This window comes from Rattus rattus, chromosome 4 (genome assembly GCF_011064425.1).
Source record: "Rattus rattus isolate New Zealand chromosome 4, Rrattus_CSIRO_v1, whole genome shotgun sequence".
In the NCBI taxonomy this organism is placed as follows: Eukaryota; Metazoa; Chordata; class Mammalia; order Rodentia; family Muridae; genus Rattus; species Rattus rattus.
Genome location: NC_046157.1, coordinates 147,981,317 through 148,006,769, shown reverse-complemented (window position 1 = coordinate 148,006,769; position 25,453 = coordinate 147,981,317). Strand labels below are relative to the sequence as shown.

The window sequence follows — 25,453 nt, the reverse complement described above, 5'->3', positions numbered from 1 at the left end:
GGATCCCTGTCCTATGGTCCCTAGGTTGTCATCTCCTCCTGAGCCTCTGTCCTTTGTCTCTTCCACCTCAAAGCAGCTCTAAAACAGACTTAGGTTACCTGTGCAGGCTCTTTCTTCCCTTGCTCTTAGATTCAAGCTCTTATTTGTCACAAGAGGATTCCCACCCGTTCAGCTTCCCCCCAGAAGCAGCTTTAAACAGCAGTCGGAGAACTGGCGCAGCAGCAGCAGCAGCAGCGAGTACAGGCATTGAGGCCGTGTAAAGGCCTAACCAGGGAAGGCTATACACCTTCTCTGCTTTTGCCGCATTCCTTATAGGCTTCTCTTCCATTCCCATTTGCAGCACAAAGAGGAGAGCCATTAGAAACTCTGTTTCTCTGCACCACAAGGCTCCCCTCCGTACTTCCCCTTCTTGCCCAACAATGACAGACCATACAGAAGCCAAGTTGGACAGAGAAGCTCTATTTAGACCAGCTAAGGAGCAGCAGTCCAGTGGGGACTCGGCTGTGCACTGTTCTCTAGAGTCATAGTTCTGGGTCAGGATTCTTCCTCAACCTTCACCTGGGAACCTTGGTCCGCCACTGATCCTTTGGCCGGCTCTGGATGCTGAGGAAGTTGTAGGTTGGAAAAGAGTGCATCTGTAGATTGTTCTGCTTCAAGACCCTCCCTGTGTTTCTAGTCAGAGATGATAGGAAAGATTAACAGAGAACCTGAGAATGGAACTAAGCCTAGGGCAAGAATAAGGGGTGAACTCTAGCACAGAGTGCGCAAAAGGGAAGGGCAGGAAAGACTAGATGAAAGATTAAGATTTGCTTAATGAGGGCAAGGTATGCTGGTCAGAGCAGCTCAAGTCTTTAATGCTAGCACTCTGGAGGCATTGTCAGATGGACCTGAATTTGGGGCCTGGAGTATATACAGTGAGTTCCAGGACAGTCTAGGCTACATAGTAAGACCCTGTCTCGGGGTGGGGCAGGGGGGCAGTTTTGTACCTTGCCATCTAAAGCCAGCTTATCTATCCACCCTTGCTGTGGAACACCCACCTCAGAGCTCATCCATATCCAGGTCTTCTTGCATGCAGGTGTGCACAAAGATGGAGGCTGGATGGAGGCTAGTGCCGTCTTTGGAGAGCAAGGATACATGTCGGTAGCCTAGAAACGGGCAGAAGAATTGGATCAGGAAGGGAACCACAGTTGGGATATTGGCCAAGAGTCTAAGGTTTGTCTCACCATGTTTCATGCAGGTCCAAGGCAGGGTGTATTGGCCTATAAAGTTATTTCGGGATGTCCTGCTATAATCCTTTACCACAAAACGCAGCATAGCAAGTTCAGGCACCTGGACTTGGAAATAGAATGTCTCCCCCCAGTATGGATTAATACCTGAAATGGAGAGAGGAATAAAGAAACAGACTGACCGTCTTCATTAGGCCCATATGCAATTGCTTTCCCCGCATATCCCTGCATTCTCATTTAATCTGGATGCCAGTCACTATTTTACAAGTGAAGACACAGGTGTGATATACAGAAGCAGGGGCTAAAGAAATGGCCCAGAAGTTAAAAGCACTTGCTCCTTTTCCAGAGGGCCTGAGTTTGGTTCCCAAAACCCATGTCTGATGGATGAATCACAGCTGCCTATAGCCCGGTCCAGGGAATCTGATGCCCTCTTTTGTTCTGTGCACACACAGGTGGTGCACACACATACACATAAATAAAAAGAAATCTTTACAAATTAAAAGCATAAGAACTTTTTCCAATTCATAAGCCTGTGAGGAGGGCCAGGATTCCCTGGGTGGTTTTACTTTGTCTCCCATGAGGGTACACAGTCACATGGACTGTACCAAATGACCAAATGGAGGACAAAATAGAAAGGAATCTGGATGGATACTTCCCCATGCCCAGTCTCTCACCATTGTTCTCCACATAGCTGGTCTCTTGCTGCTTTGTGTCTTCAGGAACACCATAGAGCTCTACTCTCACCAGTGGATCCACAACGGTTGTCTCTTTGGTTTTGTCCACTTTGGGGAGTCTTTGACCACTGATCACCTGCAACCAGGACACGAACTTCAATGAGTCCTCATGAGTCCGTGCTTAGCCCAGCCTTCCCTCACCCAGCCCTCACACCTTTGAGAAGACAGGACTTGCACTATAGGTTCATAGTTTGCAAAATCTTGCATAGATAGTGTATTCTAGTTTCCCATCTACAGTTTTAAAGGCTTGAAAGTAGGCACACCAATTACAATTTTCTATAGTTCTTACTGCGCACCAGGAATTGTAAGCACCTTTTAACTGATAGTCCTCACAACCCTTTGAGGCAGGTTATAATTACCCCTATCATACAGATGACTTTACTGAGTGTTACAAGTTAAGGAACTTGGCCAATGTTGCACCACTAGAAAGTGATTTGAAACTAGTCAGTTGGCTTCAAAGTCTTCAATTGAGCCAGGGTTTCTTCCCTCTTATGATTTGAGACAGTTTCACTATTAGCTCTGGTCTGGGATTAAAGGTGTATGCTACCACTCCTGGTGGAGAATTTTCAACCAATTACACTCCTCTCACATTGAGCCACCCCACCCACTGTCATACACATACACACTTGTATTTCAGCTATTCCAGGTTCTTCTCAACAATTTGTCATACCTGGACTACAAGGATCTGGGCTTTATAAAGACTAACGGGCTTCATGGGATTGAAGGAACTCTGGGTATCTCTCAGGAATTCTGGCTTCAGCACATAGCCAGAGCCCCCATTCTGGCGGAAGAGCCCATCACAGATGTCCATTGCACTTCCTGCAGTCTGCATGTTCATGGCCACTGAGAATCCCAGGGGGAGAAAGAAAACATCACCTTGGGAGCCGCGTATGATGATACATACTTGTAAACCCAGCACTCAAGAGGCAGAGGCAGGAGGACTCCCACAAGGTCAATACCACCCTATTCTACACATCAAGCCCCAGCCAGGGCTGTATACCCTGTTTCTCCTCCCTCTCCCTGCTTCCTTGCTTCCCCTCCACCTCCTACTCTCACTTTCATATACACACACACATACACACCTAGGTATGTTTGTATTACATGCATGCACACACATCCTCCTTGGCCTTCTTAACCCCCTTTTCAGGGGGATTAGAAGGTAGTAGGTATAAGGATGCCTGCTGGAGTTAGGATGCACACTTAGAAGACTGAGGAAAGAGGACAGAGTTTGAACCCAGCTTAGGCTATAGAACAGAGCATGGTCCTCAAATCAGTGTCTGCTGCAAACATTCCAATAGATAGGACCATGTTTCGCACCTTTTTATTTCCCTTAGTACTCCTATAAAACATGCCCCCTAGGCTCAGTGGTTAAGAGCACTGACTGCTCTTCCAGGGGTCCTGAGTTCAATTCCCAGCAACCACATGGTGGCTCACAACCACTGGTAACAGATTCTGGTGTATCTCAAGACAGCTACAATGTACTCATATACATTAAATAAATAAAATGTTAAAAAAAAAAAAAAAAAAATCCCCTAACCTCCACTGCCATTTCTCTAGAATTTACCTCCCATCAGCTGATTCTCCACTCCCTTCCTCCCCGTCCCTGCTGCCTCCTCACCCATTTGGCAGCCGACATTCCAGTGTTCCTGGGGGTTAAAGTTCGATGAATCTGTCCTCAGACCACTGGGGTACACACGGCATAGCTGTCTGGCATTGTGCTGTACAAACTCGTTGCCTGTAAGGGTATAGAGAAGGGGATGGAAATTCTGTCTCTAAGGTGGGTTCTCCTGCTTCCCTGGTCCCAAGGACTCTTTCTACTTACTTCACTATTCTTAAAATCAGGCTGCCTCCAGAAAGGTGACCACCTCCCCAACATTTTTTTTTTTTTTGCTCACTCTTCATAAATCTTTTGTGGGTTGATAACTTAGTGAAGTGCTTGCCTAGTGGGCATAAAGCCCTGGGTTTGCACCCGGGCACTGCGAAAACTGGCAATGGTGGTGCACAGGATAATTCCAGAACTTGGAAGACAGAGACAAAAGGATCAGAAGTTCAAGGTGATCCTTAACTACAGAGCAAGTTCAAGGTCAGACTGGGGTATATGAGACTATCTTAAGCCTGCTCTAAGTTTCTGAACTCCATCTCTCTATTGCTTCCTTGTTCTGTTTCTTGGGATTTACTTCCCTGCCTGCTAGACCTGAAGTGACCCATCCCACTTTTCTCCTGACCTGCCTCCCTGATGAGGTTCTTGGCCTTGGACTCAGAAAAGGATGAAATGTCGTAGATGTGGTAGTTTTCTTTGGAGTGAGTGAAGCTGCAGAAGGGAACAGTCCTCAAGTAGACAACCAGGGCAGATAGGGCTGGGCATAGGATGGTTGTGGAACTCTGGAGAAGAAACTGGACAGGGAGAAAGTATTGAATTTGGCATGGTCTGGAGAGAGAGAGAGAGAGAGAAGAAGCTAGTGGCCATCCAACCTAAGCCTCTGCCCACTGCCTCCCCACTGTCCCCCTCCTGCCTCACCTTCTTTGGCAAGAGAATGGACTCAGGAATGGAACTAGGAGCCTGGGCCAAAACATGAGCACAGATAAGCAGACAAGACATCGGACACTTCATAACCTGGGGGTGAGGATGGGAATAGAGGCAATCTGCATATACTGCACAGATCAGTTTCAGTTCTGAATTTGGAATGTCATTTCTATGCTACATCTGGGGTAAAGAGTCTTTACTATCCGTAAACAAAGAGGCATCAGTCTCCCTGCCTCTCTTAAAAACAAATGAACAATAATCATCTTCGGTCAAAATGTATACGATCCTTGCATGATGATGCATGCCTTTAATCCCAGCACTCAAGAGTCAGAGGCAGGTAGATCTCTATGAGTTTGAGCCTAGCTTGGTCTTGACAATGAGTTTCAGGTAACCCAAGGATATGTATTGAGACTGCCTCAAAAGACAAAACAAACCAAAAAGCACATGAATCCAGTCAGAGCCGTCAAAGAATGATGGTCACAAAATCCACACTGTAAGAATCTGAGGACCCCAGAGTGTTATCTTTGGATTTATCTCCTTAATTCCCATCGTCATCCCTACATATGACAACAGACTTAAACACCACAGCCTCAGAACAGGCTAAGTCATAAGTCAGCTGCGTAAGCCATGCAAGTGCACAAGACAGAGAAATGCAGACATCACTCTTGGACCCTGGAGGTCCCACCAACACTACCTTTTCTCACTTGGCCTCCCCCCTATTTGGATTGCTTCTCCTCAAATGTATCCTTTCCAGAACATTTTCTCTAACTAATCCATTATAGATGACTCTGAAATCACAGCATTCAGTGGTCCAGAAACTTCTATTCAGGCAATAAAATAGCTATACACACACATACAGAGAGAGAGAGAGACAGAGACAGAGACAGAGACAGAGACAGAGACAGAGAGACAGAGAGAGACAGAGAGAGACAGAGAGAGACAGAGACAGAGAGAGAGAGACAGAGAGAGAGAGACAGAGACAGAGTGACAGAAAGACAGACAGAGGCAAAGAGAAACAGAGACAGAGGGACAGAGACAGGCGAGTGTCATTCAGATTTGCCTTTAAGGAGTTTGTGAAAAACCAAGTTTTGTCCAGAGTCACTTAAAACCCTTCATCTCTCCCTGCTGTCCTTGTCTTCTTTCTTGAACTTGCCTCTCTACCCATCAGAAACTATCTATTTACCCTACCTGAAACACCCCATGCCACTTGGACCCAGGAGAGAGCCAAGCAAGGGTTTCAACTAGAGAGGTTCTACATTTGTCCATTTTGAATAAGAAGCTTTGGTCTAAGATTTCGTGATCCAGGACGTTGGGAAGCCACCACAATGCTTGTGTAGATTGCAGCAGATGGCGCACAGTGTTGCTGTAGATGGCATAATGCATAGTGATTCAGTAGAGGCCTCTCTCCTCTGTGGCTCTCCACCCTGGCTAGCTCTAGACTTTTCAGAAACAGGACCTAGCTTGTAATGCATGCTGACCAAACGTCATTCCAAAACAAACAAACAAAAAAAACAAACTAAACCAAACAAAAGAAACAACAACAACAAAACTTAGTCCTGATTCACCTTCTTCTTGTTCTTGCTCTTGGTCCCAGAGGCCTGCTCCTGCGAGTCAAGCTCAGTGGAGGCTGGGTCCAGATCTGACCCCTCATCTTTCTCCAGCTCTTCTTCCTCCTTGTCAGACTCAACAACCTCAATTGTTCTCAACTTCTTTCCTTTTACCAAGATCTTCCTCCGAAGCTGCTAGAGGACAAAAACAGAGACATGTCTACTTGTCTGTTCAAGTTCCTCCTGAAAAATAAGTGGAGCTCTCACCATCTCAGAGACAGAAGAAAAACGTGGGCTGTCAGAAGTTTCCTAGACAGGAATTGATTCCTTAAAACACTTGGTGGAGTCACTTATGTTCAAACAAATGGATGATGTTTCTATCCATGTGAAAAAAAAAAAAGAATCAATAGGCCCCCCTCACACTGTGCACACTGAAATCCCCTTAAAGATTTGCATATATGAAGGGCATAGGAGTATGAAGAGAGACAGTTTTTTGAATAGTCATGTAGTAGAAGAGTCTTTAGAGAAGACATGAATTGAGAGGTGGTCTCTCGAGCTGTAGTTCCAGCACTTTGAAGGCCTAGGCAGGCAGGACTAGATGCTAAGAAGTGGCAAGCATGCTAGCACACACTCAAAAAACTCAGAGCAACAACAAAAGCAGAAGCCCTTCTTTTCAATGTTTGCCTTTATGAATCATCTCACTGTGGAGTTGCTTGTAGTTATTTCTCTTCTGTTGGTTGCATTTGGTATTTTTTTCTAGAGAGTAGTTTGGCAATAATAATCAAAATTGTTAAAATGCAATCTCTCTGTGTGTGTGTGTGTGTGTGTGTGTGTGTGTGTGTGTGTGTGTGTGTTTTGAGCAAAGGTATCATATAGCATAGGCTGGCTTTCAGCTCACAACATACTAGAGACGGGTCTTGAACTCCTGACCCTCCTGATCCCACCTCCCGGATACTGGAATCACAACATTTGGCTAAAATGTAAACTCTTTGGCCAACACCTTTACATACTATAATACCACCACCAATGTCCTATCTAGAATGCAAACACTTTAACCCAGCAATTCAAAGAAAGACTGAATAGGGTTGGGGAGTTAGCTCAGTGGTAGAGCGCTTACCTAGCAAGCACAAGGCCCTGCGTTCGGTCCCCAGCTCCGAAAAAAAGAAACACACACACACACACACACACACACACACACACACACACACACAGAAAGACTGAATAGATCAAGCACATGGACAAGATAAAAAATTAAGAACCCAAGTGTCTGCTAAGTGTGGAACTGAATAAATGACAGCCTTACATTGCGTCAGCGTAGAACAGCACACTGAAGAGCTAGAGAGGAAAAGATAGTGCTGGGGATGCAGTTCAGGGGATAGTGTGCTTGCCACTATGCACACGCCTCTGGCTCAACCATCTGTGGTGGCACACACCAAGTCATCCCAGTACTGGGAAGTGGAGAAAGGAGGATGAGATGTTCACAGGTAACCTGGGCTACATTAGACCCTGTCTCAAAAGAAAAAATGTTGGACAGTGTGGGCTCACCACTTGAGTGGCAAAAACAGGCTAGCCTGATCTACAGATTGAGTTTCAGGACAGTCAGGGCTGTGCAGAGAATCCCTGTCTCAAAAGAGGTGGAGGGGGAGGAAAATATATTCATGAAAACATACATATGATATGAAACTTAAAAATATTAACAATAATCCCATTCATGGTTTGTTTTTTGTTTTTTTGTTTTTTTTTTTTGAGCTGGGGACCGAACCCAGGGCCTTGCGCTTCCTAGGCAAGTGCTCTACCACTGAGCTAAATCCCCAACCCTCATGGTTTTTCTAATATGAATTTGTACATATATAGACATGCTTGTGCACATGACACACACACACACACACACACACACACACGTTTATTTAAGCGTTTAAAAAAAATCTGAAGGAGCTGAAAAAAGGTGGCTCACTTAGGCCAAGTACTTCCCCAACATGTACAAGGCTCTGAGTCTGCACCCCAGCATATCATAATCGGGTGTTGCAGCACAGACTTGTACTTGGGACACAAAGGCAGGAAGAACAGAGGTTCAAGGAAAGGTCATTCTTGGCTATATGTAACAAGTTTAAGACCAGCCTAGGCCTCATGAGAACCTGTCTCAAGGAGGAAGAGAGTCAGGAGAAGAGGAAGGAGGAGGGGAAGGAGGAGAAGGGAGGAGGGGAAGGAGGAGAAGGGAAGAAGGGAAGGAGGAAAAGGGAGGAGGGGAAGGAGGAGAAGGGAGGAGGAGGGGAAGGAGGAAATGGAGGTATTGGTAACAGCTTGAAGTGCAGCCCAGTGGTACAGCTTAGCATCAGTGAAGTTTAGAGATGAGTGAAAATAAATCCACTGGGCCAGCAAGATGGCTCAGTGAGTAGAGGCACTTGCCAAAAGCCTGGTGACCACAGTTTGATCTCCATGACCACATAGTAGATGGAGAGAACCCTTCCTGTTGATCTCCACACTTGTGTTTTGCCATGGCACATATACCACTACCACTCCTGCCTCAAAACAAAACAAACAAACAAACAAACAAATGCGATGTTCTCGAAAAACCTATTGATATATAATGCTATTGACGTATAATGCTATGGAAGTGGCTAGAATAATAATGGGGGAGATTTCCCTTTCTCTATATTGCTTGTAAAGTCTTATGAATTATAAGCTATCAAGAAATATTAAGGGTTTGGGACGTAGCTTAGTTAGTAGAGTGCTTTCCTAGAGTACAAAAGACCCTGGGCTTGATCCCCAGCACCACAGAAACTAGGCATGGTAGTGCATGCCTAAAACCTCAGTACTTGGAAGGTGAAGAGAGGAAGGTCAGGAGTTCAAAGCCAGCCTTGGCTACATGAGATCTTGTCTCCAAAAACAAATAAACAAACAAAAAGAAAACAAAACCCCTCATCAACAGGTAAGATGGCCCATCTAAAGATAGGAGGAGACAGGAATGTAGAAGGAGCCATGGTGAGATTGTGAAAGACATAGTAGGGCCTGGCTGGGCCACAGAGTCCCTACCTCTGGCGAGGGCATTATATCAATCAGTTGTTGCTCTAGGGTGGTACTCAGCAGCTGCTCTCCCAGGATCGCAATCAGATGTTGTGCCATGGTCTTCTGCTGTTCCCAAGTGCAGTGGTTATCCAGAGATAAGATGAGTGGGTAGTCTGACGACTGGCAGAGAGGAGGGGTTGAGACACTCAACTATAAACTCCTATAACCTCCTACTCCAAATCCTGGATCCCTAGGCCTCCACTTGTAAGCTCCAATGAATTACTGATTGCTAAACTCCCACAACCCCATTATAGGATTCTGTGAGAACTTGATAAATCTCAGGTCCATTCCTTGGGACATAGTCACATATAAGGGACACTGCTGAGACCCTAAGTCTTATGCCAAATCTGATCTAAGTCATTCTGAGGCCTTTTGAGTTTTCAGTCTCAGTGTGGATGTCAGATTATTCCTTTAGTTATGATCTCATCATCTGTAGATTCCTATTGTCCCCCAGCCCAACTCACCCATGTTTCTGTTCCTGCCCCCATCCTCCCCTACATAGGTAAAAGACAGTTTAACTAATTGCTAGTATGAGTACTGTATGAATACTAATTACCAGTAACAAATGCAACACTTATAGTAATCCTTTAATATTTGTACTATGCTTTAGAGTTAAAAACTTCTTTTATCGGGGCTGGAGAGATGGCTCAGTGGTTAAGAGCACTGACTGCTCTTCCAGAGGTCCTGAGTTCAATTCCCAGCAACCACATGGTGGCTCACAACCATCTGTAATGGAATCTGATGCCCTTTTCTGGTGTGTCTGAAGACAGTATACTCACATACATAAAATAATAAATAAATAAATATTTAAAAAAACTTCTTTTATCAATTGGGCAGTGGTGGCCCACACCACTTGGGAGGCAGAGGCAGGTGGATCTGAGTTTAAGGTCAGCCTGGTCTACATAAGTGAGTTCCAGGACAGCTACGGCTACACAGTGAAACCCTGTCTTAAAAAAGCAAACAAACAAACATGCAAACTATATATTATATATAATATATTATATAAAATAAAATAACAAAAAAACCCTTTCTTTGTCTGTATCACACTGCCTGCATTGTTCATCTGCCCTTCCAACCCTCACCAGTTACATTTTCCCCCAACCTTCTTGTCTTTTTTAGTGTTATTCCCAACCTTGGGCTACTACCTGGAAGGCATATTCTGCTAATGTTGCCAAAACATCTTTGAACAGGATACGAGAGGTCAGTGTACGCCCATGATAAACAACGGGCTCTCCGTCAGGTCCGTCCCATGTATCCACCTCCACACAGCGGCATCCCCGTTTCAAGGCCCTGCAAGAATCCCAAACCCCCAGAGGCAGGAGAAGTCACAGTGTGATCTCCCTAAAGAGCCGCCTCTCACTTCTCTGGAAAGCACCCTGCTCTCTAGCACTTTCCTAAACAGAGCACTTTGAGTGCTATTTCTCTACAGAGGCATCTCAGTCCACTGGGCCATGGCTTCAGCTCCCATCTATCTCTGCCTAGGCCCAGTTTGTAATCTTACACATTACCTCACAACATTTCCACTATTGTAATTCTCTCCAATCCAGGCATGTGCCCCCCCCCAACAGAACTGAACCCAGGCTGCCATACGTGCCTTACAATGTGTACCCTTTAAGCTACCCAGTCGCTCAGTCGCCAGTGCTATAGTGCTGTCTGACTATTCGGTCCCATCATGACTAATCACAATAATGGCAACCACCACTTATTAGCTACTGACTGATAGTTTGTGCCCTTTAGTCTTCTTAAGAACCCTGACAGAATGGGCTCCGTAATCATCTAGATTTCCCAGAGAAACGTACAGAGGTTAATTAGCCCCCAGAACACCAAGAGAACTAGAATTTGACCCAAAGTGGATTGACTCCAGAGTGGATTTAACTCTACCGGACATTGCCTTTCCTTGAAGGCAATGGTTCTCAACTTGTGGTTCGTGACCCCTTTGGCAAACTTCTGTCTCCAAAAAGTTACATTATGATTCATAACAGTAGCAAGATTACAGCTATGGAGTAGCAACAAAAATAATTCTACTGTTGGGAGACACCAGAGCACGAGGAGCTGGATTAAAGGGTCGAAGCATTAGGAAGGCTGAGAACCACTGCTTTAAAGCATCCCAAGTACTAACCCAAAACAAGCATCAGGGCTCCTAAGTTCTCAATTTTCCCAGCTTGTGGCAAGAAGAAGGATCCATTTATTCATAGGATTTCATCACCATTCTGCTAATGTCCAAGATGCTCTCCAAGTGCCTCAGGGATCCAGGGATCCTAAGGTCCTAAGCTGTATCTCAGCCTCTGTTATCTACCCCTTAGCTTCCCACACGCAGTCCGTCTCATGGGTAGGTCCCCCTCATACCGCCACGTACCGTATGTATCCTTCAACGCTGCTCTGGCCACAAAACTGGTCACCCAGTAGGTAGGTGTTGTGAGAGGAGTTGATGTAGTAGTGACTCAGAGGCTGAGTCATATCCTGATAGATAGGGAGGCAGTCGGGGTTGAAGATGTTTCCATCCGCTGAGCAGAGGTAGCTGAGGAAGCCATCCTTGCTCAGCACACGTAGCAATCTGCCTAGGGTGTGGAGTGGGGGCCACGAGAGTGAGAAGCTCTAAGTAAGAGGTCCAGCATACACACAAGCCTATTCTCCAGGCCCCTCCCTTGGGGTCCCATCTAAGGGTAGGTGCCTATTCCCAGTCAGCAGATCCCAAATGTGCCACTTGTTGTATCTCCCATTTACAATGTTCCTTCTTAGGTTGGTGGCTCAGTCTCTGCAAAGGAGAGAGGGGATTAGGGGGTTGGGGGGAGCTCTGCAAGGAGGGACTGGGAGTGAAGGCAGCATTTGGGATGTAAAGAAAAATAATTAGTTAATTTAAAAAAAAAGTTCTGGGGCTGGAGAGATGGCTCAGTGATTAAGAGCACTGACTGCTCTTCTAGAGGTCCTGAGTTCAAATCCCAGCAACCATATGGTGGCTCACAACCATCTTAATGAGATTTGATGCCCTCCTTCTGGTGTGTCTGAAGACAGTTACAGTGTACTTATGTATAATAAATCTTAAAAAAAAAAAAAAAAAGTCCCTTCTCATAGGCTGTTCCCCAGCTACCTAGCCCCTCCCCCATCTCTCTCTTTAGGACAGAATCTCCCTAGGTAGTTCTAACCAGTGTAGAACTGTATGTGGACTAGGCTTGCCTCAAACACACAGAGTGCTAAGTGTAGTGGTGAATACTTTTAATCTCAGCCCTCGGGAGACAGAGGAAGGAGGATCGCTGAGCTCTAGGCTAGCCTTGTCTACATAGTGAGTTCTGAGTGAGTTCCAAGACAGCCAGAGCTACGTTGTGAGACTCTTGTCTTGGAAACAGAACACCAGCCACACAGAGATCTTTCTGCCTCTCCTGGAATTGAAGGCATGTGCCACAAGGCTCTCGAGCTCACTTCACTCTCTCTCACTCCTGTTTTTCACTTTGTGTTCGTGTATGATGTGGGTGAATGGGGTACTTGTGCTAGGGCACATGTCTGAAGGTCAGAGGGCAATTGGCCAGAATCTCCTCCCCTCTAGCAGCATGTGGGTCCACAGGCTCAAGCTCAGGTCATTAAGCTTGGCAACGAGTGCTCTGTCCACTGAGTCACATTGCCAACTCTTCTGAGTGATTTCCTTTTATAAATAACATTTCTATCACTAAAAAAAGGTTTTGCAGGACTTGGTGGTGCACACCTATAATTCCACCACTTGAGGCAGAGGCCATGGGATTTTGACTGGATTCAAGGTAGTCTTGGTCACATCACGAGGTCCTATCTTTTTTCTTTTTTCTTTCTTTTTTTCTTTTTTGATGGACTTGGTGGGGTATTATTGTGGGTTTCTTTTAATGTGCTAGCTATTTTATTTTTTTTTTCTTTTTTCTTTTTTCGGAGCTGGGGACCGAACCCAGGGCCTTGCACTTGCTAGGCAAGCGCTCTACCACTGAGCTAAATCCCCAACCCCTACTTTTATTTTTTTACAGCCCACTCATTATTCCTATCCCAGTCCACCCTCCCACAGTTCCAAATCCCATTCCTCCTCCCTCCTGTCTCTATGATGTCTCTACCCTCTCACCCCCAAAATCAAGTCCTGTCTTAAAAAACTAACAGACCAAATAGTCTAGTCCAGTGTTATCCAACAGAACTGTTTTTGACTGTGAGAATGCTCTATTCTGCTGTTAGACACAGCAGCCCTTAGATATATGTATTTTTGAGCACTTGATTTTAGTCCATTTAAAGGTACGTAGTTTTTGGAGTATGTTCATAATTTGACAGCACAGAATCCAGTCTCAAGGCCTAAGTATAATAAATCTAGAAAAGTTATTAGCATCATGACCAAAGTGCTTGTGCCTTCTTCCTTGGGCCGTGCAGCTCCAGGACCTGACTTGTGACGAGGTGTTTGGAGGGACATTTATCACTATCTTCTTAGGCTATGCTCTTGCTGAGGAATGGTCCTTGACTCCTTCCGTGGGCCCCACTGTTCTAAGTATGGACTTCATCTATAACAACAATGACTAGCAGCTATGGGCGGGCACTCGCCCCTAAGAGAGTGGTAGCAGTTTGGAAGTCTCAGTTGAAGGCCCCACTTTTCAACACGATGCTTTGGAATTCAGTTCTCAACCTGCGCACATCAGAGGATGCCTCTGGCTCATAGCAGGGGTAATTGATGTAATCCATCCTGCTCTGGGAACAGAAGATCCATTTTTTTCTTTTGCTCTTCAGTTTTATTTTCTGCCTGGCATGGTTGTACACACTTGTTTGGGGGGTTTTGTTTTGAGACAGGTTTCTCTGTGTAACCCCGACTGTCCTGGAACTTACTCTGTAGACCAGGCTGTCCTCCAGCTCAGGGACCCACCTACTTCTGCCTCCCAAGTGCTGGGATCAAAGGTGTGCACCTCCACCATAGCCCAGCTTACTTTATCATTTCCTTCCTTCTTCCTTTTTTCCTTTCTTTCTTTCCTTTTATTAAAAAAAAATTAATTTATTTTATATATGAGTACTCTCATCTACAGGCCAGAAGAGGGCATCAGATCCCTTTATAAATGGTTGTGAGCCACCATGTGGTTGAACCATGGGACTTGAACTCAGGACCTCTGGAAGAGCAGTCAGTGCTCTTAACTGCTGAGCCAGCTCACCAGCCCCAACTTTATCATTTTCATAAGAGACACTATTTGAAGGATGACGGGGCTTTGGATCCCAGCTTCATTCTCATTGGCTGCTGGCTTCTAGAAAATTATTTAATCTCTCTTTTATTTGTACCTTATTTTGTTTGTATATGTGTATGAGTGTGGTGTGAGCACATACGTGTATGAGTGTGTATGTGGAGGTCAGAGGAGAATATCAAATGTACTGTTTCATCATATTCTACCTTATTTATTGAACAAGGTCTCTCACTGAACCTGAAACTAGGGTGACAGTTAGCAAACCCTGTTGACTCCCATCTCTTCCCTCCATTCCACATCACTGAGGTCACAGGCACAGGACTGGCTTTTTTTTTTTTTTTAAGATTTATTTATTTTATGTGTATGAGTGCCCTATATGCATGTACACCTGCATACCAGAAGAGGGCATCAGATCACATTATAGGCGGTTGTGAGCCATCATGGGGTTTCTGGGACTTGAACTCTTAACTCTTTTTTTTTTTTTTTTTTAAAGATTTATTTATTTATTTTATGTACAGCATTCTGTCTGCATATGTGACTGCAGGCCAGAAGAGGGCACCAGATCTCATTACAGATGGTTGTGAGCCACCATGTGGTTGCTGGGAATTGAACTCAGGACCTCTGGAAGAGCAGTCAGCGCTCTTAAGCACTGAGCCATCTCTCCAGCCCTAGGCCTGGCTTTTTACATGGATGTTAGGATCTGAACTCAGGTTACCATGCTTGCACAGCAAATGCTCTTACTCACTGAGCTACCTCCCCAGCTCCCCATTTGATCTTTCTAAAGCTCTACTATATATACTAAAACTTAAGAGTAGAGCCCATCTTATCAGGAAGGCTAAAACAAGATGTTAGCACGTTGCAGGATATTCGGTGAAATCCCGATAGATTGGGTGTTTTCTATTTTTCAAAGTTGCCGTGAGGACTAAATTAAGTGAAGAATGTGGAAGTGTTTTGTAAATAATTTACAATGGAGATAAACTTCTCGAGCTCTAAAGAGAATGGAGGGATGGAAGTGAGTCCCCCAAGAGGAAAGTAGAGGAGAGTAATATTTTAGTTGTACTTATCAAATGCCAGTTACTTGGCCTCATGACTGCCCCAGGCCTAAGCTGATTGGATTCCTGATTTAAGAGCTTAAGGACTCAAGACCAACTTTAAGAACTTCCAGGGGGTTGGGGGTTTAGCTCAGTGGTAGAGCGCTTGCCTACGAAGCGCAAGGCCCTGGGTTCAGTCCCCAGCTCCGGAAAAAAAAAGAACCAAAAAAAAAAAAAAAAAAGAACTTCCAGGAAGCTAACTTTTAAAAGGAGTGACAGCCATGAAGCACAGGGCAAAAGAATTGTTGTGTAGGGAGGAGTTGGGAGGGAGGGATCAAGTGCTTCCTTCTTCCACTGATGACAAAGCTGATAAGGTGATGTGATGTGAAATGTGAGCTTAGGGAAGGGACAGGACCTCAAGCTCTTCCTCCTAAGGAATAAAGGTCTATCTGTGTCTTAACTGACAGGGAAGGCCTGCCCTACTTTAAGTGATGTGGTTCAGTGAGATGATTGGGGAGGAGTCTAGGAGAGGGGTGGACTCAGCCCTTCCCTACAGTAGGAGAAAACGCTGTGTCTGGGTCTTTGTTTAGCACCCCTTCCCCAGTCCTATGTCTAACATCTACACACTCAGTTCTTACCATTCTCAGAAGGCTCATAGCGGTCAATGAGTTTCAGAGCAAGGTCAGAGGAATGGTCGCTTTCTTTCTGTTCCTCTCTAAGGAAATCTACAAATTCTAGCAAGGTCAGCTTCTGTTTGTCAGATGAAAAGTTCTCAAATAGTTCTTCAATCTCAGTGCGCTTAGTCAGGGCCTTATAGAACTGTACAAATTCTTCTGAATCCAGAGTATTAGATTGGGAAACATCTGCTTCCTGCAAGAGATTTAGCCAAGCATGGATAACTCTGAGAAATTCTCTGAGAAATTGAATGATCTTCATTTTTTCTCTAGGGTTGTATGGTCAAGTTTCAGGAATCTCTCTCTTCTCTCTCTCTCTCTCTCTCTCTCTCTCTCTCTCTCTCTCTCTGTGTGTGTGTGTGTGTGTGTGTGTGTGTGTGTGTGTGTGTGTGTGTGTGTCTGTTTCTGTTACTGTCTCTCTCTAGGGAGTAGCCCCTAACACACACACACACACACACACACACACACACACACACACACACACACCCCATGATGTGCCTGGTTTTTTACACAGATGCTGGAGTAGAATTAGAATCCCATTCTTACATGGCAATCACTTTAACAACAGAGTCATCTTCCTAGGTACTGTAAGGGTCACCTTAACATATGTTTATAAAACTCTCAGAGTTCCTGACACTTCACATGATTACAAGTCACTCTAGTAAATAAAAGACAAAGTTGGGCTGGAGAGATGGCTCAGCGATTAAGAGCCTCGACTGCTCTTCCAGAGGTCCTGAGTTCAATTCCCAGCAACCACATGGTGGCTTACAACCATCTGTAAAGAGATTCGATACCCTTTTCTGGTGTATCTGAAGACAGCTACAGTGTACTTATATATAATAAATGAATAAAAAAAAGGACAAAGTTTTACCCCTGTCATTTAATGTGAGATGGAATTTTTGGTTTGCTTAGTTTTTTGAGACAGGCTTCCTCTATGTAGCCCTGGCTGTCCTAAAACTTGCTCTGTAGACTAGGCTGGCCTTGAACTAAGAGATCTGCTTGCCTCTGCCTCCCAAGTGCTGGGACTGAAGGCATATACCGACATGCCCAGATCTTAACTTAATGTTATTTTTCTTTTCTAGAGATTATGATTTATCCTCCCAACAAGACTGAATGGCCAGAACCTCATTCCCCACACAGGTCCTCACATAGGTCCCACTGAACTTATTACGGTAGTGGAATACACAGGAGTCAAGAAATGAATGCTACTAGGTGGGGTAGATCTCTACTAGAGACCTTCTCGCTCCTGCAAACCCTCCCCAGCAAGCACGCACCTGAAAAAGACTGAAGGCATATTCTTCATCCATTTCCACATTCATCAGAAGCAGCAGCCGTTGAACTTCTCTGAAACTCATCCGGCTGTCCTGGTTTCTGTCTGCTTGTTGGAACCATTCTCTCAACATTCCAGCTCTGAGTCAAGGCAAAAACTTGGTGTGTGCAGTGCATCTGTGCGGGGTGTGTGTGTGTGTGTGTGTGTGTGTGTGTGTGTGTGTTCGTTCATTGAACCCCTCCTCCTGTCTTTGTTGTCAGTTTCTCTCCCAAGCCACTTCATTCTCCACATAGCTTCTAGAATAATCTCTCCTGAACATAAATCTATCTTGTCACTGGATGGCCTAGGTGCCCGCAGAGACCTACCTCCCTGTTGTCTATAGAAAGAAACAAATTCTAACACAGAAGTTAAGATCCCCCTACCCTTGTCATCCGGCCCAGTCCAGCCTTTTTTCTCATTGTATCTTTCTTTGTCCTTTTGCCAGACTCAGTAGCTCCAACCTGCTTCCTCAATCTCCCTTCCCTGAACCCTTTATTTATGCTATCCTCTTCCCACACTTCTTCAGGCTTACACTGTACTACTTTCCTTTCTTTCTTCCTTTGTCAGGGTCCCAGGTAGCCAAGAAAGACTTTGACCTTCTGATCCTCTTCCTTCTGCCTCCTGGGTACTAGGATTACAGGCACATGTTACCATGGCAACAGTGCTGGGCTCAAACCCAGGGCTTCTCACATGCTAGGGGGAAGCACTTCACCAACAGAGCTACATCTCTGGTCCAAAATCACATGCTATTTCCTCTCTGGCACTTTCTCAGAACACTCTTCGGTACAATCGAGTATTTCTCTAATTTAGTACTTAAACTATTTACACAAATCAATTCTTTCCACTAACTAAAGTAAAATATATGGTCTTCTTGATCTTGATGTCACTAAAACTAGGTACAATGATGGATACAACCTGGCTAATGGGTGCTAAATGAATGTACATGCATGAAGTAATGTGCACTATAGAAACCTTTTTTACAGGGCTGGAGAGATGGCTCAAAGGTTAAGAGCACTGACTGCTGTTCCAGAGTCCTGAGTTCAATTCCCAGCAACCACATGGTGGCTCACAACCATCTGTAATGGGATCTGATGCCCTCTTCTGATGTGTCTGAAGACAGCTACAGTGTACTCACATACATGAAAATAAATAATATTTTTTTTACGTGTATTGGAGGGTTTGCAAGCCAATGTGCGTGTGGCGGGGGAAGGTATCAGGGAGGTCTCGGAGGACAAGGTGCAAGAGTAAGTTCTCCTACCACGTGGGCTCCATGGATTGAGTTCAGGTTGTCAGGCTTGGTGATAAGCACCTTCTCTCACTGACTTCATCTAGGAATCTTTTTTTTTTCTTTTTTTCAGAGCTGGGGACCGAACCCAGGGCCTTGCGCTTCGTAGGCAAGCGCTCTACCACTGAGCTAAATCCCCAACCCCTTCATCTAGGAATCTGGAAGTGAGTCTACACCACTGCACCCTCTAGGAGCTCCTTCCCACACCTGTGGTAGTGAATGCTTGCTACTAGGATGTCTGTTTAGTTCACAGGAGCAGCACTTTGCTTGCCCTTCTTCCTCTCATTGCCCCTCCTATCCTGGGTTCTCAGTCTCATTCTTAGGCTCTGACTGGCAGACATCTCTCGTTCAGAATCATCAGCTCTACACAGGCCCGCTTGGGTTCATTTCTGCACCCTTTCCATATTCCCTTGGTTCTTCAGTAACCCCTGCCCGCACCCTAGCTCCATCGAGTTGATACTGATCCAGCTGCTCCTGGTAGTTCATGCTGGCGACGAGATCCACCAACAGCTGGAGTCCTCGCATCCAAGTCTGGGCCTCTTCAACACTGTTGGCCACTAGGTCCAGGTTGGGGCGGCGCCCATTAAAGACAATGGTGAAGCCTTGCTCCAGGGGGAACTCTTCCACCAGACAGCGCAACAGCTCAGAATCCTGGCCCTTACGGATCCTCTCCACATCAGAGATTGAAACTGCCAGAAAAGAAGCAGGTGGGAGCGTTGAGGAGTCTGACGCACAACAGGGGAAAGGAATGCGAACTAGGACTCCCTTCTCTACGGAGACACAGAGAGGAGGAACCTGAGCTTCTAAAGGTTGGATCCTAAAGGACACTCGGATGGAGACCCAGTGGTTCAGGAGTTTGTGGACTCCACATTTTCTTAGGCAGCACAGCAAGGAGGTTCAGCTAGATGTGGCAAGACCTGACTCCCAGTCACCAGCTGACGGTGTGAAGACCCAAACTTAACCCCTTAAGTGTCCACATCTTAAAGAATGGACAGTCCCGTTCTTGGCAGGAGAGCTAGTGGGGCTGACAATTCCACTTGTAAAATAGGCACACCAGAAGAGGATAGTGCTTGCTTATGTTTAAGGGGAGTTAGAGGAATTCTTCCAGTCTCTACCTCAGCTCCAAATGGTGTGGCTCATGAGTATTGATTATGCCTCTAGAGCAGGCTCTTTATTCTGTGACCAAGTGTTTAAAGGTAGCATAATGAGCTTGGCCAGCAGGGTTGGCATGATATTGGGCTGCATTTTATGCTTTGAAATATTTTTTTTTTCTTTTCTTTTTCTCGGAGCTGGGGACCAAACCCAGGGCCTTGCGCTTGCCAGGCAAGTGCTCTACCACTGAGCCAAATCCCCAACCCCATATGCTTTGAAATATTATAATGGCTAACGTTTATGAAATCCATCGAGGTTTCCTGTTGGATGCTTCACATATTAGCTCGGCAGGTCTCTATAATTTAGAGGTAGGTGCAGGTTAGCCCCCATTTTGTAGATGAGAAACTTTAGTTCACTTAAGTAATTTGTCCAAAGCAACTCAACCAGAAAGTGGTCTAACCAGGATTTTAATCCAGACGGGGTGATGTCATATCACAGTCATAATAACCATGGGGATCTATCATGTGTCAGGGCTCTTCTAAGCCCCTTCTTTACAATAACTGATTTAATCCATTACAGTCTTACAGAGGCAAAAGATGTTTGTCATCTTGTATAGAGCCACACAAGTGGGCCTGCACAATCACAAGATCCTGGTCTCTCCTCTGCCTTCAAACTTAGGGATTCCTAGGAGACCTGCCCACCCAGATCCCCACCCACAGCTATCGAGGTCACTCACAAGTGGGCTTGGGTATGCTTTCAAGGTGCCGCCCTTGCCAGACCGTCATGCCGTCATCCTGAAGTCTGAAGTATCTTAGCTTCTTCCAGCTTTTGGTCCTCACCTTGCGCATCTTCATTCCTTTTTGCATCAGCAGCAGGTCCTTATTAGTGGTCAGTACTGAGCAAAGAAAAGCAGGGACGGGGTTGGGGATTTAGCTCAGCGGTAGAGCGCTTGCCTAGCAAGTGCAAGGCCCTGGGTTCAGTCCTCAGCTCCGGTAAAAAAAAAAAAGAAAAGAAAAGCAGGGACTTATTTACCCAGTGGGAAGACTAGGGGGTCCAGAGGAGCACTGGATCCAGGGTCTAATCTCCTCCCACCCCCTGGGCTTTCCTCCAAGACCTCTTCCCATGCAGGGGTACTCACGCTTTTGAATCTGAGATGCCATCCCCCACTGCTCCACCAGCTGGTGCCAGAGTCACCTAAAGGAACAAGGAGCAGCAAAGGGCTTTGGGTGAATCCTGGAGTTAAAGAGAAGGAGAAAGAAACCCAGGGATCTCCTCAGTGGCATGTATCAGGCACTTCAGCTCATCTATAGCTATTTGCAGTTCTGAGTTTGCTGACCCTGAGGCTCAGCTAGGCTAAGAAACCTGTACGCAGGTTGGAGTTTAAAATACAGACATCTATCTTCGTTAACTAGTTCCCATGGCTATCTGCAGGAAGGGATGAAGCAGGGCATGTTCCAAACACTCTCTTGCTACCCTACACTCCTTGGGTAACATGGCTCATTCCCCACGTCCTTGTTGTTAGAGTCTGCCATCTTGCTGCCGACCTTCATGAGAACCTAGAATCTGTCCACATCCTAGCTGTCTCTCCTCCAGATAGGACTTTTCCATTATTCTCTCCCTAGACCCCTGTCTATGCACTCGTGTACATGTGCCAAGTTGCTAAAGAGCTGGGGCAGAATCTTTTTTTCTTTCTTTCTTTGAGACAGAGTCTCGTGTAGCCATGGCTGGCTTTGAACTCCTGATTCTCCTGCTCCCACCTTTTGGGGGATCACAGATGTGAGTCACCATGCCCAGCATCAGGTTCAGCTCCTGATGAGCTTGTGCTGAAACTGACGAATCTCAAAGTGTGAGTGAGAGACCTACACTTAAACAGAAATGTGCTGTAAATGCTCATTTAAAGTTTATACTTTTGACAGTGATAAACGTGTGAAAGAAAACTTCAAAATTCTGGGAAGTAGCTGGCTCTGGTGAAACATGCCTGTAATCCCAACAGCTTAAGGCTAGCCTCGGCCACTTAGTAAGTTTTTGGTCAACCTGGGTTATATGAGACCTGTCTCACAGGAACAAAAAAGGGAAAAAATATCTCAAATCTGTAAAGTGATCCTTCAGTCAGCATTCCATTAAATCATCATGCAGTTTTAGGCTAGAGAGATGGTGCAGCCTTCAAGAGCACTGGCGGCTCTTCCAGAGAGTCCAGGTTCAATTCCAACACTGATACAGTGGCTCACAACTATCTGTAACTCCAATTCCAAAAGATCCAACATCTTCTTCTGGCTTCAGTGGTGCATAGACATGCATTCAGGAAAAATACCCATATACACAAAACCAATAAACTTTACATTCTCATTCAGTCCAACTCCTAAACTTTTACAGGTGAATAAGAGAATAATCTAAGATGTGATGAGACCTGTGTAGTCACACAGCATATAAGAACACGCACATAAGAACCCTAACTGGTTTTTTTTGTTTGTTTGTTTGTTTGTTTGTTTGTTTTGAGATAGGGTCTCTCTTTGTAGCCCTGGCTCTTCTAGAATTCCCTCTGTAGACCAAGCTGGCCTCAAACTCACAGAGATTCCCCCGTCACCTCTCTGTCTCTCAATTGCTGGGGTTAAAGATGTGTGTCACTCTGCCCTGCTTTTCTGTCCATCTTTGATAAGAAGACCTATAAAGTCACCTAGTTAGGACTAACTCCTTTTGAGACAAAGTCTCTCTTTATAGTCCTGGCTGTTCTGGAACTCACTCTGTAGACCAGGCTGGCCTTGAACTTAGAGATCTGCCTGCCTCTGCCTCCCAAGCGCTGAGGTTGTGCAGTCACCCTAAGATTACAGGAGTCACAGAGGAGAATGTACTTTCTCTGGCTTAAAGACCTAGAGAGGGTTCCCTAGAGGGGTAGAGGAGTGAGGGGCAAAGGAGAGAAACAGCTGTGACAGTTTTAGGAGAAGTGAGTATGTGCTCCTAGCTAAGAGCCCTCTGGATGGAAGAAGGGTTCCAAAGAGCTCCTTCAGGGACAGGAAACATCTTTTTCCCAGGTTTGGAGGCACTATTTGGAATCTTCATACAACTTAAAACCGCTGTATGAAGACCAGAGGACAAAGTTAAGGTCACCCTTAACTTCCTTGGCTGCTCAGACCATAGTGGGCTGAGGGTGACCTGAGACCGCAGCTTCCAGCTTGTAGATACAGGACTCTGTAGTTGGTCTTGGGATTGGAAGAAGACAGAATTACCTTCTCTGTTCCTGTGTCCAGGACCTTACATGTCCTGGAACATGGGAAACCTGAGACTAGAGCCCAGGATCCAAAAACAGTTTCCCAAACCAGCCTTAAAAAATGACTTTGCCCCTTTTTTCCCTATCTAATCTGTCTCCCCACTCAAGAGCAGTGGCATTAACTTGTATCTATGAGGGGTACAGTCAGGAATGTCAGCAGCACCTCGGGGAAGCCACAGCATACGAGACCTGAGCTTCATGGAGGAGACTGAAGACCAGAAAGACTGGCTGTCTTGTCAGGGTCCTTCAGTGACACAAACTGCAATAGATTACAGCTCTCTCTACAACTGGTGCAGAGTTCGCCAACTCTTCCCTTAGAAAGGGCGTTCTCCAGAAGGCGTGTTGAAAGAAGGCCTGGGATCAGTGAGGGACATCCATGATCTTTCTCTCCACTCCATCATCTTCCGAGTCCCCTACATCCCACCAAACAACTTCCTTTTCTTCCCGTTGGCTTGCCTTTCCCATCCCATGCCTGAATCTTTCTTTTCCTTTCTTCCTAGCTCACTCCTTTCTCTCTCACCAGCCTCTCTGCTCACTCAAGTCAAGCTTTTTGCGTTCTCTTCTTCTTAACCTTCTCCTCCTCCTCTTTCTCCATTACCCTTTCCTTCCGTTCCCTTCCTTTATCTCCACTAACTCCCAATAGCCCTGGTTCTCAGCCCCTTTAAGGATTTTGAGTCTACAGTCTGGGAGAGAGGGCACTTTCATTTGGACACTCAGTAACATGCCTCTCCTTTCAGCCTCACTTTCCCCCGTATCCTAGGAGACTGACTAAACAAAGTGCCCAAAGAATGTGTTAGAACCTGAATGTTCCAGGGCTTGGTGTTCCCGCTGGTGTCTGAAAGGAAGGATGGTTACAACGGATGCAGGTGCAGTGGGGAGGGAAGAAAGAGGGCTTGGGAGAGGGGAACACAAAGGATAAAATTCTAAAAGTAAGAGAGATTGGGTCAGCTGGACACGATGGTAATCTTAACATGTGGGAACAGAAGGATCAGGCATTCAAGGATCATCCTTGGCTACATAGGAAGTTTGAGGGTGACCTGGGTCCAGGGTGGGGGGAGATGAGCACATATACATGTATTTGGGATCTTTGAGGATACAGATAATTGCGTTGCTGATCCCAAACACAGACTTTTCTAGTACTAGTGGCCCAGTATTACAGAGCAAGCAAGACTTGGTCCTGGACTTCCAAGTGGCTTTATATGACCCTCAGATAGAGTTTGAAGCGTCAGCGCCAGGTGCCAATGATATTATAGTAGGAAGTCAGGGTATCTCGAATTTCTTTCTGGGAGGCAGGAAGGAAGAGAGCTATTTTGTCTATGTTCTCTCTTCTGAAAAGGGTTATGGCTAACCTGTTTCGTATAAAGTAGATAGAATGGCTCTGCTCACAGGTCATAACCCTTAGAATGTTAGAACTTGAAGGCCCTCTCAAGTCCAGAGACTTAAGCCTAGATCGATTATCTCCAGGAGAGTGTCTTAGAACCTGCCAGATTCTGATGTCTAAGAATGAGGAGAGCATATTTAGTGGGCAACCTGATCATCAGTCCCGGTTCAAAGGCAACCCTGGGGGGCCCTAAATTCTATTACAGATCAAACAATTGTCTGTGGCTTTAAGGTCCCATGGCATACAACCTGCTAGTGTACCTGCTAGAACTTGCCTTGGCTTGTTAAGCAGGCAAAAACCAGAGCACAGAATGAACTCAAATCCTGACTCTTTCCAACGTTGTCTTAAAATTATCTCTTTATTACGAGGAGTTCTGAAGTCTCATGAGTTTTGGACAGCCTTCATTTGTTACCCTCAACAGTCTGTTAATGCATCTTCATTGATGAGAATCTATTCTAATTCCGCCCCCTGTCTTACTGGGGTGGATTCACCTCTGAGAAGTGGCTAGGGTCAGCACTCGTGGCCCTGGACAGCTAAGAGGTTTCTCTATAAAAGGGTAATTGACACAGCTGGGAAGAAAATAGTTTTTAAGAGTCAGAGAAGATAAACTGAAGAAAACCAGGGAGGGAGATCTGTGGAGCCTCGGGGTGGGAAAAAGAGCCTAGTTTAACCTAATACAGGCATCTGCAGGGCTGAGTTAGGATTCACGCAGCACTCAGTTTGGCCAGAGGTTTATTAGAGCTCAGGGTCCTTACCGTGGGTAGGATAGTAATCCTGTGTCTGTGAGCGTCGTCTCCCGAGCTCCGCAATGCTCTCCACTGAGAATGAGAAGACTCCTTTTCTCCTTTGCACTTGACTGCTTCTACCCTGCTGCAGTTTGCCGGCTGTAACTGGCAGAGTTACAGCCAGAGAGGAGTGGAGTGGGGAGAGGTGTGAGCGCTTTCCTAGGTCCAGCCTATCTAACTCTTAAAGGCCCAGGGCACTGGTCAACAGGAGGAGTTGTGGGGGTGGAGTGACAGAAAAGGATTAAGGGAATGGATTGAGGTTAACAGCAACACATCTCCAGGGAGAAGGAGCCTGGCTGCCTTTTATCTTGATGCCTCCCCACCTGGACCCCTCACTGACCCCGATCTCACAATTGTTCTCAAAGTGAAAGC

At 45.7% G+C, this 25,453-nt stretch overlaps 1 protein-coding gene across 1 annotated transcript; it reads right to left on the bottom strand.

Annotated features, from left to right (window-relative positions):
* Nucleotides 1-443: 443 nt before the first annotated feature.
* Plcd4 (phospholipase C delta 4) lies at nucleotides 444-25,282 on the bottom strand. The gene is made up of 18 exons (XM_032901360.1): nucleotides 25,052-25,282; nucleotides 20,789-20,844; nucleotides 20,387-20,545; nucleotides 19,019-19,247; nucleotides 17,239-17,368; nucleotides 15,929-16,160; nucleotides 11,454-11,655; nucleotides 10,243-10,387; nucleotides 9,065-9,217; nucleotides 6,050-6,226; nucleotides 4,479-4,574; nucleotides 4,186-4,354; nucleotides 3,579-3,695; nucleotides 2,631-2,803; nucleotides 1,901-2,036; nucleotides 1,224-1,373; nucleotides 1,038-1,145; nucleotides 444-672 (listed from the first exon to the last, which is right to left on the bottom strand). Exons 2-17 carry the CDS (start codon nucleotides 20,808-20,810, stop codon nucleotides 1,039-1,041), a joined length of 2,397 nt encoding a protein of 798 aa, XP_032757251.1. The 5' UTR covers nucleotides 20,811-20,844; nucleotides 25,052-25,282; the 3' UTR covers nucleotides 444-672; nucleotide 1,038.
* Nucleotides 25,283-25,453: the final 171 nt, after the last annotated feature.